Source organism: Lagopus muta, chromosome 12, assembly GCF_023343835.1.
Source record: "Lagopus muta isolate bLagMut1 chromosome 12, bLagMut1 primary, whole genome shotgun sequence".
Classification (NCBI taxonomy): domain Eukaryota; kingdom Metazoa; phylum Chordata; class Aves; order Galliformes; family Phasianidae; genus Lagopus; species Lagopus muta.
In genome coordinates this window covers 3666793-3683715 of record NC_064444.1, presented here as the reverse complement: position 1 = coordinate 3683715, position 16923 = coordinate 3666793, and the positions used below count along the sequence as shown (strand labels likewise).

At 36.7% G+C, this 16923-nt stretch overlaps 1 protein-coding gene across 5 annotated transcripts in view; it reads left to right on the top strand.

Annotated features, from left to right (window-relative positions):
• Positions 1–16923, top strand: part of CDH13 (cadherin 13) — a 427664-nt gene that overhangs the window by 246016 nt on the left and 164725 nt on the right. For all 5 annotated transcript variants that reach the window (XM_048958117.1, XM_048958119.1, XM_048958120.1 and 2 more), the window contains one exon: positions 2318–2462. In XM_048958117.1, coding sequence (XP_048814074.1) covers positions 2318–2462 — 145 coding nt within the window. The remainder of the gene's footprint in view (positions 1–2317; positions 2463–16923) is intronic.

Genomic DNA, 16923 nt, shown 5'->3' with positions numbered 1-16923 from the left:
GTCTTCAGTGTTCCTGAAAATATGGCTGCTAGATTCACATAGGTGTAACTTTATGAAAGTAATTCCATAACTTCAAAGTTGAAACATGAGGAGTGTAGTCAATCTGACTGAATAAGAAGTATATCTGCTGATTTTATTTTATTTTTTTTTGTCAGTTTGCCCAAATCTTTGCTTACCATTTCTCTTTAGTTATGTTGTTGGAATCAGGTAGGAGCTTAGATGCTTTCTGTATGTTCAGTTACAGTCTGTTGCTATTAAAAGAGTGCAGTAGCTCTGGTATTCCAGTCCAGTTTTACATTAAAACTAGATGGGCTTTTCTTCTTTACTAAAAGACTGATGTATTGTTCTTCTAATAGTTAGATGCAGTCTAATTATTCATGTGGTTTTATTTACAGCCTGTTTAAAGTCACCTGTTTTCTCTGCCAATAGTATCTTTTTCTTAAATACTTCTTTCCTTTGCATGTGTTTGGATTTTATGATAAGGTGTACTTTCTGCTGTTCTTTGGTGTTGTTCTGGTGTTGGATTTGGAGAGAAGGTGGGGGAGGGGGAGGGAAGATCTAGACATGCCTCTTCTTGTGTAGCAGTCAGGTGAAGACAGATGGTCCTAATCAGGTGCTGTGGCCTTCTGGCTCTTTTTACATAATGCTTAGGGTTCTACAGGTTATTGTTCAGGGACTAATAAAATCTTCTGTCATATTAACAAAATGAAGCAGATTGTGTAACAGTTTCCATGGACCTCTTATCAGAATCTTTTTGGCCAGGGGGACTCGGACTTAATAGAGTTTGCCATGGTCGAGTAGATCTATTTTGGTTATTGGTAAAGGTCTCCTATTCTCTTCTTTAGCTTGTGGAAGACAAATCAACAAATGGTAGATCAGCCTTTGCTTTAGATCGCTAGCAGTTTCTATGAAAGCAAATAGTTTCTTTAAACTATGTTCTTTCCAGTGAGCAGTATAGCTACTTAATTTTGAGAGAGATTAAGAGTGTGTTATCTTTAGAAAGTGAATTTGCTCAAATTTCACAGAAAAATCTTGCTATTCTTTCATTCCCCAAAGCAATTAACATTGTTCTGATGAGTCAACATTTACTAAGATAAATCTTTTTGTCAGCAATTCCTAACTGTATCTGAAACTGTATCTAGATTTAATGTAGGTCAATAACAACACTGCATTTTTCTTCCTGATCCCCATCACGCTGTATGCAATCCTGAGATTATTACATTGGCTTCACTGTCCAGTGTTAAACAAACCCAGGAAAGTGAAGGGGCACATGCCCTTTGAAGCTTGAGCTGTGCCAGTGCCATGTGAATCAGTTGTCTTCATTTCAGAGGACGTTTTAGTTTTAAAACTGTTAATCTCTATATACAGCCAAAAAAAAAATCAACCCAAACAAACAGAAAAAAAACCTTGAGAAAATCCTCCAAGAATAATTTCTAGATAAGTGAGAATAAGCAGAGTGAGTAGATGCTAAAATGGCCTGTGGCACTATTTACAAATAGTGTCTACAATATCTTATTCATAACATGAATACTCCTACACACGCCCCACAAATTTAACTATGAATGTGGAGTGTAATTATAACATATATGGGTATGTGATATAATAACCACTTATTTTAATAAGGTATTAGAATTCTGACCTAATTCTTTCCTAACACAATTTATCACTAACTTATAAATAACTTACAGGTATAAGACATGGCAGTGAAGAATAAATTAACAGAATAAAAAATGCTCAGAGACTTCCAGCCCCTGCTGCTACCACTGTCTCATGGAAAGACTGGAAAAGGGTGGTTTTAACATCCATATCGAAGTTCGCTTTCAGGCTGGCTTAACTACATTAAAGAGTTGAATCTAGGGATGGGTAGAATAGGTGAGGATGATAGCTGTCTCTCTGATATGTTTATTACTGTTTTTACTGATGTCATGGTGAGGAGAGAATTGCAGATATGCAATGCTGCTGCAATCGAAACTGACCTTTTCTGCTATCACGTGTGAGAAGTTTTAGTATGGTTTGCCATGAAGACTGAGGTTTAGTAACTTGTGTTTTTTTCCCATTGTGTGTGGATTGATATATATCTTCAGACAGTAAGCTATTTTCAAGCTACTGGAGGGTGTCTTGACATGAATGTACGTCTATCTTTCACTTTTGCTTAGATTTAAAATCTGCTCTGAGCCCAGTCCAAGATAGTGGGCTGCGAGTGCTGTACCTGGTGGGATCTGGTAACCACACCACTGATGGGAACTATTTTGCTCTTATCCTTTGCTGTGATAAGGAACCTAATAACTTCTCCCCCTTTCCTTTTTTGTTTATACAGCTGGAAGTTGAAGTAACGGATTTAAGTGGGAAAATCATCGATGGCCCAGTCCGCCTAGATATTTCTGTTATTGATCAAAATGATAACAGGCCGATGTTCAAAGAAGGACCCTATATTGGTCATGTCATGGAGGGATCCCCTACAGGTAAGTTCGTGATGATTTCTATAAATAAGCCTTGAGAAATTGTGTTGATAAATGCATTATTTCCATGTTGTGCGATCTTCTTTGCTGATATAATGACTCATTAAATTCTTCTCCTGATTAAGAAGGTAAGAGCAATCTGTTCTGGACAATAGATAATGATTTTTTTTTTTAAAGTATCTCTGACCAAAAAAAAGAGGCAAACTTAACATGGTGCAGTTTGGGAATGACAGCTGTGGCTTAGATTTGTGATTAGTATCTGGAATCAGTGAAGACAACCTCTTGAATGCGATTATGATTCAAATCAAATTGCATGTAGAACTTATTGTTCAGAGTGGGAATTCTACCTTTTTCTTTCTGTTCAGTTTTAAGCAGGACCACTTTTACTTGTTTATGTAGTACAAGGCAAGGTAAATAACAGGAGTAAATAGGGTATTGTGAAATGTTAGTATTGTTGTATGGATTCCACAGTGACATACTTCAGTATTTGATAGAACACTTGCAACAAAGTAAAAGCACACTGACAAAGTCGGTAATGAAAATGTTCTGATTAAACTCACTTGTACTGAATTTCATCATCAAATAAGATATTGTTCCAGATGTTAATTTGAGCACAAATGACCATCCTAGCTGAAGTTTTCCTGCAGATGGAGGCTGAATTAGTTCTCTTCTGCTTTGTCCTCAGCTGTTGTGCAGTTTTGTCAGTTGTTAAGCAGCTGTTGTGTTCCTCTCCAGAGGTATCTCTGTGTTTGTAAGCGCTAATTTTATAATCGCACTATAAAATAGTCTTGATCTTGGTGCAAGAAATCCATGTCACTCCACAGACCTTAATGGGAAATTCTATTTCTCTATATTCTGCAGGGAGTAGAACTGTGCACTGCGTATCTGTCTCCCTATCTGTGATTGAATGCAAGGTCTTACCTGATAAGCTGCAAAGTTGGTGGCTATATATTTAAAAACAAAAGCATTGGAGAAATACCCTTTTTTTAATCCTGCTTTTTTTCCCCTTGAGTACTGAAGTCTCTCATCTCTTGTAAGAGATTGAATTCAACATACATTATTATATCAGGGAAGTAATAGTTGAGCCTGATTCAGTGACACTTATGGCTTTTTTATTGTCTGTAATGGGTTTTGTATTAACTGTACCTGTAATTTCTCACCTTTTTGTTTTCTGAGTTGTGACCCAGTTTATTTCCTATTGATCTCTGATCTATCAATCTGCCATTTCTTGGCTGTAGGGTCTGTGCCCTACTGCAGGCTTACCTCAGTAAGTTCATGTGTGACTCATCTTATTGATTACATAAGCAGGTGAAAACTTTTGGATATGTTTCAGTAAAGATCAGAAAGTGAAGGCTGGTTGAATGAATGTGGCACTCAATTCAATTGCAGTAAACATTTAGCAGAAATTGTTTTAAACCTACTTGATGTTATGTTACTTATAACAGTATGCTGTAAGCCTAGTAGAGCAAAAGCTTAACTGGGGGGAAAAAATTGCTCAAGAATTGCATGAAAAAAAAAAAACAAACAAGACCCACTTGCTTTCCATGATGGACAATAGCGTGAGCACACTTCATTGCAGACCACGATTGACAGATGTCTATAAATAATTGCTGGAAAAGTGGGGACACTTAAAGACCTTAGAAGCAAATGGAATTAAGAATGGTAGCCTAGAGGAAAGTTCAGTATCATAAATTGTTTAGATTGTTAAAGTATGGGGTAAGGACTGATGCAGTGAGTAAATATTATTGGTAGCTGTGAATTTTGTGAGTGTGCATGGCTATGATTCAGCTAAATGAAACCTGGTTCTGAAGCTGGCAGCTTCTTATTGGGAGCAACATGACAGGATTTTTTTTTTTTTTTAAAACTTAATCTAACAGCAAGAAGTTTAGTATGTAAATGAATATAAATGAGGTTGGGTATGATAGATTATAATCAAAAGATACCTGGAAAGTTAAGCTACAAAAAAGGAAGGCTGGCCTGGTAATATGGCAAAGATAGGTAAGACATCCTGATCTCATGTGCACCAGTGCCATCCTTGATGCATTTCAAATATTATGCTAGAGTTTTCTGGACTGTGGTTTTTCATTCCTTGAAATGCTTTCTGATCTTTGAGTTAAGGTCACTAAAGTTTTAAAATGACTAATATTGTATTGAATCTGGTGAACTCCCCAGACCTACTTCTTTCTTGAGACCTATAATTCCAATAATATGGGAAAAACTACAGGGGTGCTTTTAAGAGCTTTCACAAAGAGCCATCAGAAGAGAATAATAAAGCATAAGTACCTTTTTATCCAAGGTAAAAGTAACATCTGAAGCTTCCCAGTGCCTTCTGATTCTGTCTGCATCAGTGTGAAGATGGTACTTCTCCATACTTCAATCTTTCTTTTGTCACAAAAGTTACCATATGTGTGTCCTTGTGCAGTTTTTTCATATGGTACACACATTTTGAAAATGAAGATGCTCTCCCTAGGAGGTTACATGGGAGAGGCAGTACAGGGTATCAAAACCTAAATAGCACTTAAAAAATAAATGCTGTCAACATCCCCACCTTTTTAGCACATGAACTTAGCATCGTTTTGTGGTGCAAGTCTGAAGAGTAATGCAGGTTATATATACGTATTATGCTTATTATTTGTGCTTTGCTGAATTTTAAATTATGACCAGATGATTTCCAGAGTTCCCCACAGAAAATCTGCGGCTGAGTTGGAGGAATGAAAACATAGTGCACCAAATAAAATTGTTTGTACAGCACAGTGTGCAGGGAGAAGTACTTTAAAAGCCATTTTAATGAAGATCGAATTCATGGCCATAATCAGAATAAAATACAGATGTACATTTTGATAAATCCTATCATACTTGTAAGTAAAGCATGTACTTGAAGTACAGCTGACATCAGTGATGATCTTAAAACAGTGGAAAAAATAAACTGAAGACAATCACGAAAAAGGGCTTTGTGCTTACAATGTATTAAAAAAAAAAATCAAATACTACTTTTTATATTTCTTTTAATATCAGGAATTACAATCAACTCTTTGGAGTATGCTGCTTAGCCAAAAAAAAAGCAGCACAGCAGCTTCCCTGCTGTGCATTGTGGAATTACTTTTTATGACGCAGAAGTATTGACATATTTGAGTACTAGAAAGTAATTTTAAGTGTTTGGTGTGAATTTTAATTAGAGGAGGCTCATCATACCAGAAACTAAATATTTAATGGCTTGATTGCAAAGCCCTGTCTTGTTCCCAACTGGGTGGGAATGGTCTGCTAACTCTGGGGGAAGTATGTATCTCATTCTATGCTTATTATTTATTATACTATCTTGATCCAGATTACTATTTACTACCAAGCAGGAAGAACTTTCAACCTGTTTTGTTTTTTTTTCTTTAATTCATTTAATTTTATTTGTTAAAAGGGAGGGTGGGAAGAAAGGAGGAAAGCTTGTACAGATACAGTTTAGTTTTAGATTCCACATACAATGCAGAGCTCAAAAATAATTCAATGATGCATATTCTGGAAAAGATTTTTCAGCCTTGAACCACATTGGCCTTACCTTTGACTAACAGATTTTCTGAAATTGTGAGCAATCTCTCTTCTAGGTGGTGCTCAAGCTGTATTTTGGACATCTATTAATTAATTTTCAGTTTCTACCATTTAGCTGCTAAAGGGATATGAAGATGAGTTTGTATTTCATACTAAAATAGTCATAGTTTTTCTAAAATCAGCAGTAAAGAACTTAAAATTATATAGAGGTCTGAGCTGTGAAGCTGCAATGTCTCAGCAAATCCACCTCTAAACTTCCTCCAAGTTAGTAGTTGAATTGTGCTTTCTTACTGCAGAACAATATCTCTTGCAGCAGTAATGAAATTTTTATCAGAGATTTGAAAGCTCAAATGTCAATTTAATTATGAAATGTTACTGTGAGCCGCTGTGGAAAACAGAAGTATAAACCTTTTCAAGGAATTTGATAAATCTATGGAGAAAAACTTTACAGATGGCTTAGTTATTCAGATGGTGGTATTTAATGAGACCCTGGCCTAGGAAGTCTCCAAGTTAAAGGAAATACAAGGATACTGAGGTCTGACTTTGGCGATTCAAATGTATTTTCCCTAATCATCTACTGAGGGAGATGGAATGCTTTGGTGTAACCCAGCATGGCCTCTTGTATGTTTTATGTACAAACGTAGGCAGTTTCATGCATATTTTTAAAACCTGTTTAACGCAGCCTTCTAGCAATCTTACTTAGGACCAACCATCTGCATGTCAACAAAGTTGTTCTTCAAAGCTTTTCCATAATCTAGCCAGTATATATAGTGGACATGAACTGGTTAGACACATCTGTAATGCTAACCTTTTAATTTCTAAACAGAAGCCACATGGCTAATTATGCATAGCTGTTTTGTGTATAAGAATAGGAATTTGTTCTCATGTTTGCGTGGTGTAAAACGTCTTTAAATTACTATGGATACTTTGTGCTTATATCTGTATACATACCACATATCTTTATATATATGGAATATGTATGTATTACAGAGACAACATATATAAGCTCTCAAACACATATTTGATCTTTTAGTAGACCCTTGGGGTTTTGATATTTTCTAATTATTGTTTATATCCATAGTGAAAAGGTATGTTATGAATCTATAAATGTACTACTTTATTGTAGTAGCCAAGGTTATACATCAAATATAATCCTCCTATGTTTTTTAGAAGAACTTGAGATAAGCAAGCAATTGAAGTATTACCTATTCACACACAGGTTGTCGTGCCCATGCCAATGTGGCTCAACATGTACATTGAGCAAATTTAAATAATCTCAAGTGTAGTAATTAACAGCTCTCTCAAACTGAGTATGTGGTATTAGCATCTGTACGCAGGAGTCTGCACTTCACCCCAGGGTTCAATTATTCTTGATTTCCTGCAGAAATACTGAGAAAAGGCTCCTGATCACCTCAGGTGCACAGGCTGCCATGGCTGGCCTGTATGCAAGGACTAGAAATAGGGAGCCACCCCCCTTCTTCACCACTGGGCACAAAGTTCACTTAGATTTCTTCTAACTCCTTAGTGAACAACTGTTTCGTTTGCTCGCGGTCCTTCCTGCTAAAAGGAGCTTTCCCCTTCCATCTTCTACTCACAGTGGTATATCAATAATTAGTCTTGTGGCCAGATCAGCATTCATACCTGATGCTGAAGGCTATGAATACATTAGGGTCTCTTTATCCTGGACATTTCACACAATATTCACTGTAGTGTACTGCAAGGAACAGAAAAATGAGAACAAAGATAGCTCTTTGGGCTCTTTTTACATTATAGCCTAGGTTAATTAAACAAAAATAAGAATGTTTTTTGATTAAAGAATAAACATGGATTGCTTTTTGTTTATTTTCTAAGGGCTGGGATCCTTTCTGGTTACCTGACAAACTAGGTCTCAGTGATTGTGTAATACAATCTGTAATTCTTTGCAGATGAATATGCATGCGTTCATAAAGTTCCCAGTGTGATTTTCATCTGCTGATGTACCCCTTACATAAGCAGAGAAGGATGAACTTAAAAGGTTTGAGTAGCTTAGACACATGAGATGATCTTACCTGTAAAATCAATTCATTGAAAGATTGGAGAGAAGGATGCCACAGCCCTCTTGATAGACTTGATCAGTGTTGTAGAAACTTGGTTTGTGTTGATTCAGAATCGCTGCTTCTGGATGCTGTCTTCCCATTGCCTATCTGTAGGCCAGCAGCCCTGCGGGCTCTATGGCAGGTTGTGCTTTTAGGCAGCGCTTGTCAGCATCCACACAGCTGTGTTTCATTCAAACCCTTTGGAGTGTGTGAAAAAGGTGTTAAATCTTTGCAGCTTGCAATCCTGTGCCATATATTTATTATATGATTTGGAGTCTGATGGCAGTAGGTGCAGCAGCTGAAGCACTATCCCTGCTTCCTTGTCTTCGCTCTCAGCTGGGTGTAAATCTTGGAATTGTGTTACTGGGTTTTATAACAATGGGGCATCATTTCCTTTGACAGTAATGCTATGGTGTGGCCACTATTCCAAGTGCTGAACAGAAAAAGCCCTGTAAATTGTCAGTGCAGGGTTTGACTGCCTTAGCATACAGGGCCAGCCAATAGACAAACCCACACTACTTTTATTGTGAAAGAGATGCATAGCTGAATGGAAAACACGCCATTGTGGGATGGCAGGATTATTTATTGCCTTGCATGTTAAATTGATTATTTTTCCTAGTTTAATTGAAAGATACCGTCGGATCATGTCTTTAAATGAGAGAGAGAGAGAAGGAGAAATTCTGTTTTTAAACTTTAAGTTCATCTTTTCCTTTTTTTCTTTTCACGTTTCTCCCTGTATTTCACACCTCTTCAAATTTAAATTGCACTACGTAGTCCCAAGATGTCAAAGGGCGGTTGTACATTGGTACAGCTGGCTGTGAGATATGAAAAGTATCCTTAGAATGACTGGGTAGTAAGAAAACATAGAAGTCATGAGTTGATTGCATAGTACAAGTTATTCAAATAAATATTCATAGTATAATTATGCTATTATATGTGAAGCAAATTCCCCTTATCCCGCCCATCCAAAACAAAATAAACCCAACCCCACATTTGTTACTTTTATTTTTGGCAACTCCAGAACATCAAGTGTGCATGTAATCAAAACAGTTGCCAGAAATGACATGTTTGAAGCCAATGTATATATTTTTTGTCTATTTTCTACTTACAAATGACTGAGATAACAGATGATGGTCTGTTTGAAAAAATCTTTGAGGAGTTTGAAATTTGTCTCTGTTTTTCGATTACACAAAAAGCAAAAGTATTCAAGTTCTCCTTGAAGAGAATTGCACCAATGAATCTAAATTAATTCAACTTCGAAGTCATCTCAAAGCAATTGATAAGAAAATGTCATAGTGGAACAACTTCACATAGTTGCTTTTAATACTGAACTGTTTTTCTGATTCTCTCCATATTAAAATTGACCTAATCTTTCAAAATGTTTCAGTTGCAACAGAATTGCAACAAAGCTGTGTATTTCATTATCGTAATAGTGCCAATAAATTTTCTTCACGTTTTTCTGCAAAGAACATTTGCTTTGATTCTTACTATTATTATGTCTCTGTAACACTTCAAATCAAATCACTGTGTATGAAAAATAAGAACCATAGAATAGTCTGTGTAGGTTTCAACTGCGCTAACTTTATCTGATAGCATTATGATACACCTGCTCCTTCTTGAAGTATTCCAGCTCTGGTTTTGGTTGATAGCCTCTGTTAGAATCTTGTTCTGAAATTGTTGATTGATCCCCTAATGCTGGTCAAAAATACGTGTTATTTGTTAGCTGAGTGTGTGCGCCATCCTAGTAAATTACTTGGATGTGGTACATAATTACTGCCACAGTAATCTGACTTCACTTTCTGTCGGATGGCTTTGCCACCAGGGCTTTGCAGGAATAGGTGTTTGATCCCTTTTATCACATCACAGCAAGTCAACTTCCAAATTCTTTTTGTCTGTAGTTTGTGATAAGTAGTAAGTCTAAAAAAAAAAAAAGCATAACTCATAGTCTCACCTTCCAGTGTAACTGTGATCTCATGTGAATTGTAGATGCTCCCCTATCACTAACCTTCTTAACTGCTTATCAAATACAACTTTTTGTTTTTATTATCTCAACCTGGGAACGGTACAGAAGAATGGCCAAATGAATGGCTTTCCTTTATAGGCAAATATTTGACAGTGCAAAATGAGGAGCCTGGATCTTAAGTTTTCTGACAGGAACAAGAACGTTCTTTTCTTTTGCTTGCAGTGTATCCATGCTCCATCGTGGCAATACCTGTAGTACTACAAAGAAACAAAATGGGCATTGCTGGGTTAAATGTTTTAGTTTCCTGTGTGGAAGCTCTGAAAGAGAATCAAAATATGTTGATTGTATTAAGAGTAAAGAACAAATTCTAGTTTTAATATCTGTTAAATCATGAAAGAATTTCTAGGAACCCTGGCATAGTAATCTATTTTTAACATGATTTTGAAACTTAGAGACCCTGTAGAAGTCAAAGCTATTTTAGTTAATGAAATCGTTTATACAGTGCAGGCTTTGTCTATGGGGTCGTATGATTACTTCTTCAATTAATGTTGATTATATATTTTCTTCCAGCCTATTTGAGGGTGTTCATCTTATTAAATACATGGGCAAGTAATATTTCTTGGCCTCCTTGTTTTATGTCTTGATAGAGTAGATTATACTTGATATCGCAGGTAGAGGTGAGGTGTATTTTTCCCAGATGGGTTAGGTGTTTGTAAGAGGTGTGCTGACAAACAAAAACCCAACCCTGCAAATTCAGTTTGTCAAACCTACTTTCCTCACAAAGCTATCTTGATTTGTTGTGTGAAGCTGTAATTTATCACCTATAGTGGCAAACAGCTCCTGTGGGCTTTGAAACCATTACAAGTGAGTGAATTCCATGATACTGAGAATGTTTGTTCAAATTAATCTATTTTCTTTACCCCAGCAATTATAGAAACATTCTCTTTAAAGTTCTTTTTGTTTCTGAAGATGTCATTTGAATGCTCTCCATATGTCATTTCTTGCCGTGACTGCTGTGCTACTGTGGCTTATCTGAGGAGCTTGGGATGTGAAAGAGAGTTAGGTTAAAGGAAGTGTTAATAAAAGATCTCTTTGTTTTTTCTGTCAGTAAGATCTGGTGTTTGGGGGACAATGTAAGCCTGCATCTGTTAATACAATATTAGAAAAAAAAAAACAACAGGGCAACAGCTTTTGAGTTGGATTCTGCCCAGGACTTTTGTTCTGAAATTCAATTCACTACATTCTTTTTATTTCATATTACATTGCATGAATCATTAATTAATGTCATTGATCTTGTAGTTTCAATTGTTTAGCATCTGCAGAACCTTTGCTGGGAAACTTCATAACTAAGTATTTCTACCAAAAGCTCTTGCAGTAAATTCTCTGATTCAGCACCTAGGTAGCACTTTTACTCTTCAAAAAGTTGTCCTTTGGGGTAGAGCACCAATTATAAAAGTGCAATCACAGCGGTTGCATGGTATTAAAATAAAACTTATGCAGTAGCATATAACAGCAAATAAAACTATTAAACAATATACAGTTCTCTTCTCTATGCAAGATTAGGTTCTTACTCCCACAGGCTGTATAAGTGCTATGCTTTAGAGGAATTGTAAACATTTGCAGGATTGGACTGTTTCTGAGAGCCCTGGAATACAGCCAGGCTGAGCCTGAAACAGGCAAACAACGTGCTGCTCAGTTTGAATTAAACTTGCTTAAGATTCTTCCATGAAGAGACGGGGGTTTGCGTCTTTAAACAGAGGAATAAAATGGTGTCGAGGTTCTTGGTAGCTAGGATCTCTGTTGCACTCAGTAGCAGTAGTAACAGCAACAAAATAAAAGCAATTCAAGATTTTCATCTGGCAAATCTTAAAGTTCTCAGGTGACTAATTTTGTGAGGACTATTCATACTATTGGAGAGTGAATAGCTCCAAATTGCTGTAACTTCTGGCCAGACTTTAGTACTCATACAACAAAAATGAAGAATAACTGTAAAAGACAGAATTTATTTACATCAAAGGCAAGAAATACTGAGGTATGAAGTGTCTGTGCTGCAACTGTGAATAAATGACTCTTGTGTTACAAATCGTTGTGTTGGAGCAACTTATTACAATGTTAGTTCAACAAATTTTAGTTGTGCAAATGAAGTTTGATGGGGTTAACAAAGTTATAATGGTTGGAACCTTTATTCTTGTTGTGTCAGTGTATTTTTACAGATGAAATAAGTGATCTCCAAATCTGGGAACAGGATTTGGTATAGGAGCTCAGTGCCCAACTGCAACAAAGACCATGGCTATGGAAAACAAAAGTAATAGAGACACATCAGCATTTTTAAACAGACGGTGTAATGGAACATGAAATTGCATACATTACTGTTTGGACACGGTTGCAAACATTACTTTGGGAACTCTTGGTTTTTAATTTAAACAGCCTTTCCTTCTTGATTTTTAAGCTGAACTCTATCGCAGTTTCTGTTAACAAAAATCTACAGCACTCAAAATCATTATAAGACAAAGAGATAGAAGTGCCTGTTGGGCTCCTTGTGATCTTGCTTATTTGGCAGTTTAATTTTAGGAGGTTACACTTTCAGCAGGTTTGGAATATGCTGCAGGCTTACTAAATAAGTAAAGAGTTGAAAAACTGAGCTCTTTTTTCTTAGCAAGGGAAAAAAATGTTAATAGTATTGCTTTCCCTTTCCAATTTCATTTTTCGAAGGTTTGCCTTTGCTAGTTAAGATAATGTAGTTTATCCATCCTTTGGGCTCTTATTTTCTCATTACTACAGCTGTATTCAGGAACTGAAGGTAGAAATTATCAGCTTCAGGCTTCATTGCTATTGAATCAAGTTTTAACGTTTTTGGCTTTTTTTTCCACTCAAACGGAAGAATCATTCTGGAAGCAAACAAAGCTTTAAGTTTTCCTTCCTTCCTAGTTCCTAGCTTACAATTTAACTGTCACTTCCATTACAAAGGAACTGGTAAGTGTAGTGGAAGGACAGAAAAATTTAGAATGTCTTCCTCAGTTGCTATCTAGATTCAAATGTCAGTTACAGTATTAGCAGCATTTGCTTCTTCTCTTGGAGAAGTCCCTGCGCAGAGGCATTCAGTGCTGCTGACTGTGCCACCCCCAGCCATGCACTATAGTTTGGGAAATTGTCAAGAAAACTTTGTTCTGTGTGGTTTGCTGAATATTGAAATTTTTTTTTCCTAAAAAAATAGGAATAAAATTTTCTGTTAAAAGCAGTGATCGTTTTCTCAAACATTCTCCAGTGAGAGAGAGAGGCTGCGCTAAACATAGGCTGTAACAGGGAAAGGGTTCAGTCATTCCTATCATGGCTCAATTAAATACATTTTTACATGAAAGATGTTGTTATACTTTGTCATGGCCAGTATACTTCTGTATTCCTTCAGGTTGCTTTGATGGTTTTAAATTGCACGTGCTAGAGTGGAAGAAAAATATCTTTTCTGACTTCTGTACTTTGCCATTTCCCTACATGTGGCTGTAATATGTTTACTTGGACTGCAGTGGCCAAAGAACTGGAAAACAGATTAAAAAAATAAATAAATTAAAAGAACCAGAATGAGGTAGGTTTTTGTTTGTAGCTGCTTTTAGTGATTAAACTGTTTTCTCTTGTAAATCTGGTATATTTTAGCTGTGGGCTAATCCCCAACATGAACTAGGAGTTAAGACCTGTTGAATGCTAAGTAGATGGCGTGGACCAATATTAATGTAGGGCTGTACAGCAGTCTCCTTATTACTGCTAGCCAATGGGAAAAAGAAGGGTATTTCATGGTTTGCTACAATGCCTAGGGATATCAAATTTACATATGGCCTAAAACTGCTGATCAGAGCTAATCTCCGTGATCATTATAGCTTGAAGAAAGGTTTAATATTCAGGATTTTCAGAAGTTTTTCTTAGCAAAAATAGGCTGCGAGAAAGTGGGCCATTGGCAAGCCAGGAATGTGTGTTGCTGTCAAGAATTTTAATGGCTTGATGCTGTGAAGCGAGGATCTGCGATCCAGCTTTTGTGCTTGGTGAACTTGTGGCTTTTTTTCACATTTTCTTGTTTTATGGATTCTGTTCTGAAGCACACTTCACCCCTGTAGGTCTGTGGAGCACAAGAAATAGTGAAAGTAGCTGCTTTGGACAGTCTTGGCGTAGTCAGATGTAGCTGTCATGAAATCCATTGCATGTCCCTAAAATCTCCTCTCCTGGACAGTTTTCCTGATGGGAATGTTAATCTGCAGTGTAGTGTGTCATCTTTTTTATTAGTACATGGAAAAAAGTGGGCACAAAACTGTTCAGGAAAGAAAACAATCCTAATTTCTCACCACTTCTGTTTTGAATATGTCCAAATTCATTACCTGTTTATGTTGTTTATGATCTCAGACTGAAGACAACGATAATCCAAAGGTAAAGTACCAAGTGAGACCTGTGCTCATTTCCCAACTCCATGCAGCGTGTTCCCAAATTCTAATTTTGTCAACTTTCTGAGAAAATCAGAAGCAGTCATTTCTGAGCACATGGCAAGATTTGGTCTGTGGATTTAGGATCTGCACATTTAGGATTCATGTATAGATGCATTTGCAGATCCCCTGCAGACTTCGTACAACTTCTGTTCTTGTCATTCTCATTTACTGTAATACAATAGTTGAGAATTCTAATGTCTTTCTGAAGGATTTGCTTGCTGCTTAATGCAAAGGTGAAAGAATTTTTAAGAAATGAGTCCTGGTTAAAGACTGCATCTGGAAAGTTCTGCTAGTTGAGAATAGCTGCTTAAGAAAAGAAGGTGGGAAAGAAAGTCTCATTTCTGCAGATGTCTTGTTTTCCTGGGGCCCAAAAAAAAGTGAAAACTGGAAAAACAATAACAACAACAACAAAAAACCAAACCATAACCCCACACTCCTCTATTTGCTCCAGCTGCAGCGAGGCTATTACTTATATACTTGTTATGACTGATAGCTGTGAGAAGGGACTGATGGGCCTCTCACTGATGCTGTTTTTTCACTACTCTGAGCAGACTTCATTTTGTCGTTTGTCTCTGATCTGTGTAGTATCCTTTTTTTTCCCTTTGGCTGTAGGAAACATGAAATATTTTACACCTACTGGAGCAGCATGTTTCCTCAGTCTCTCTGACCTTTCTTGGCTATTGTCATGGTTCTTCTTGAGGCAAATGCCTTTGAGTTCTAAGGGTGCAGGCTTGAGTCTTTATAAATAAGGAATTGAAACCTTTTTTTCCTTGTGGCTCTACTGATCTCTTTTTGCATCTCATTCTCTGTGCAAAACCCTATATTTTAACTCTAGTTTTGCTTTATTTGTGAGAGGTTAAAAATTTGAGCTAAGTTTTTAAATACGTAAAGCATTTTGTCAAGTGAGCATCTTGAGCGTTTAAGGTGGCCTTACAAGTCTCAGCTTTGATATGAATGGTAACCTTGTTGGGGGTATATGATGGTAAGAATTCGTTGCTCGTAAGCTGCCAAGTAATACATATTTCTGTGAGTTGATAGGAGGCATTATTTGAATTCATGTATAGACTTATGTAATTTTCCTTTCTTGTAAATAACTCTTGGATACAGGTCCCAAGAAAACTGGTTGGAGATAGGGTTACCAATCTGGGAGAGCATTGATATGAGATGAAAAGTTAAAAGTAAGAGTGGCAACTTCTGCAAGTTATTTTCCTAGAATGTAAATCTTCATTGATTTTACTTTTGGTGTGGGGTTGGAAGTTGTGGCAGTTGGCAGCTTCAAGTTGCTATGGAGATATTATCTGTAGGCTTTGGAACGTGAATTATAATATTTGGTTGTAGATATACATACACACTACAGGTACACACATAGTAGTTCATTGTGGTTGGGTTTAAATGTTTTTATAGCAAAAAGAAATGTCTTATATTCCAAATTCTGGAGATCCCTTTGGAGTGGACAAATAACTCTACATTATCTCAATGAGTTTTTAACTTCCATGCTTCATACTCATTTTAACTCTTTGTAGGTCGCAGGGATTTGTTTACTATTGGGATGTTAACAGAGATGGTTGAAAAGTGTCAGCTATAAATTTAATAGGTAGCAGGTAGGGAAACGTGATCCCATCAGACTCTGGAGTATGTTTTCTGTTAATGAGAGAGTATCAACTCCTTTAGTTATAAATTTATTATTTAAATGAATAGCTATAAATTTCAAATTCTTATAATGTCCTTATCATTGCTCTGCTATTCAAGTTAACTCCTTTTTTAAATAGCAAAATCAGAACAATGCCTGGAGGAAGCCTCGTGTGTATCACAGCTGGTGTGGTGGAGTGCTTTATATTTGCTAACCACTTTTTTCTTAGATTGGAAGAGCTCTTAGGGAGGAGTCTGTAAGTGAGGTCAAGCTCTGATTTGCCACTTGGGATGAATTACTGTAAAGGATGGCTTATTCCATCCAGTGACAGAATAACAAAGGAGGAAGGACCTCTGGAGGCTATGTGGTCCATGCCTTCTTTCGACACAGGGCCAACTATATTTTTGTAAAGACGGGCATGTAATACTGAAGATCTTAGGAGGCCTTCAGAAACTGAAATAATTTGAACTGCGTTCTCTGAGTAGTTTCTAAAAGACAGATTGTTTTTGAATGGAATATAGCTTATTTAGGTGGAGTAAATGGCTGCACAGATGCCAGAAGGATCTGTTCTGTTCCTGTTCAATCTGTTCCAGTTTGCTTCTGTTAATGGAATAGGGAAGCAGATGTTTTCCATAGACGAAATCTGTTCTTTTGCCACAGGTAAGCAAAGAGCCCACGCTCTAAGCTCCTGGAGAACACCAGAGTTTAACTTCTTACTTTGACGTGACATGAAACAACCGTTATATCCTTACCATGCTGTTAGGAAACTGTTTTTCAGAATGTTGTTCATCTT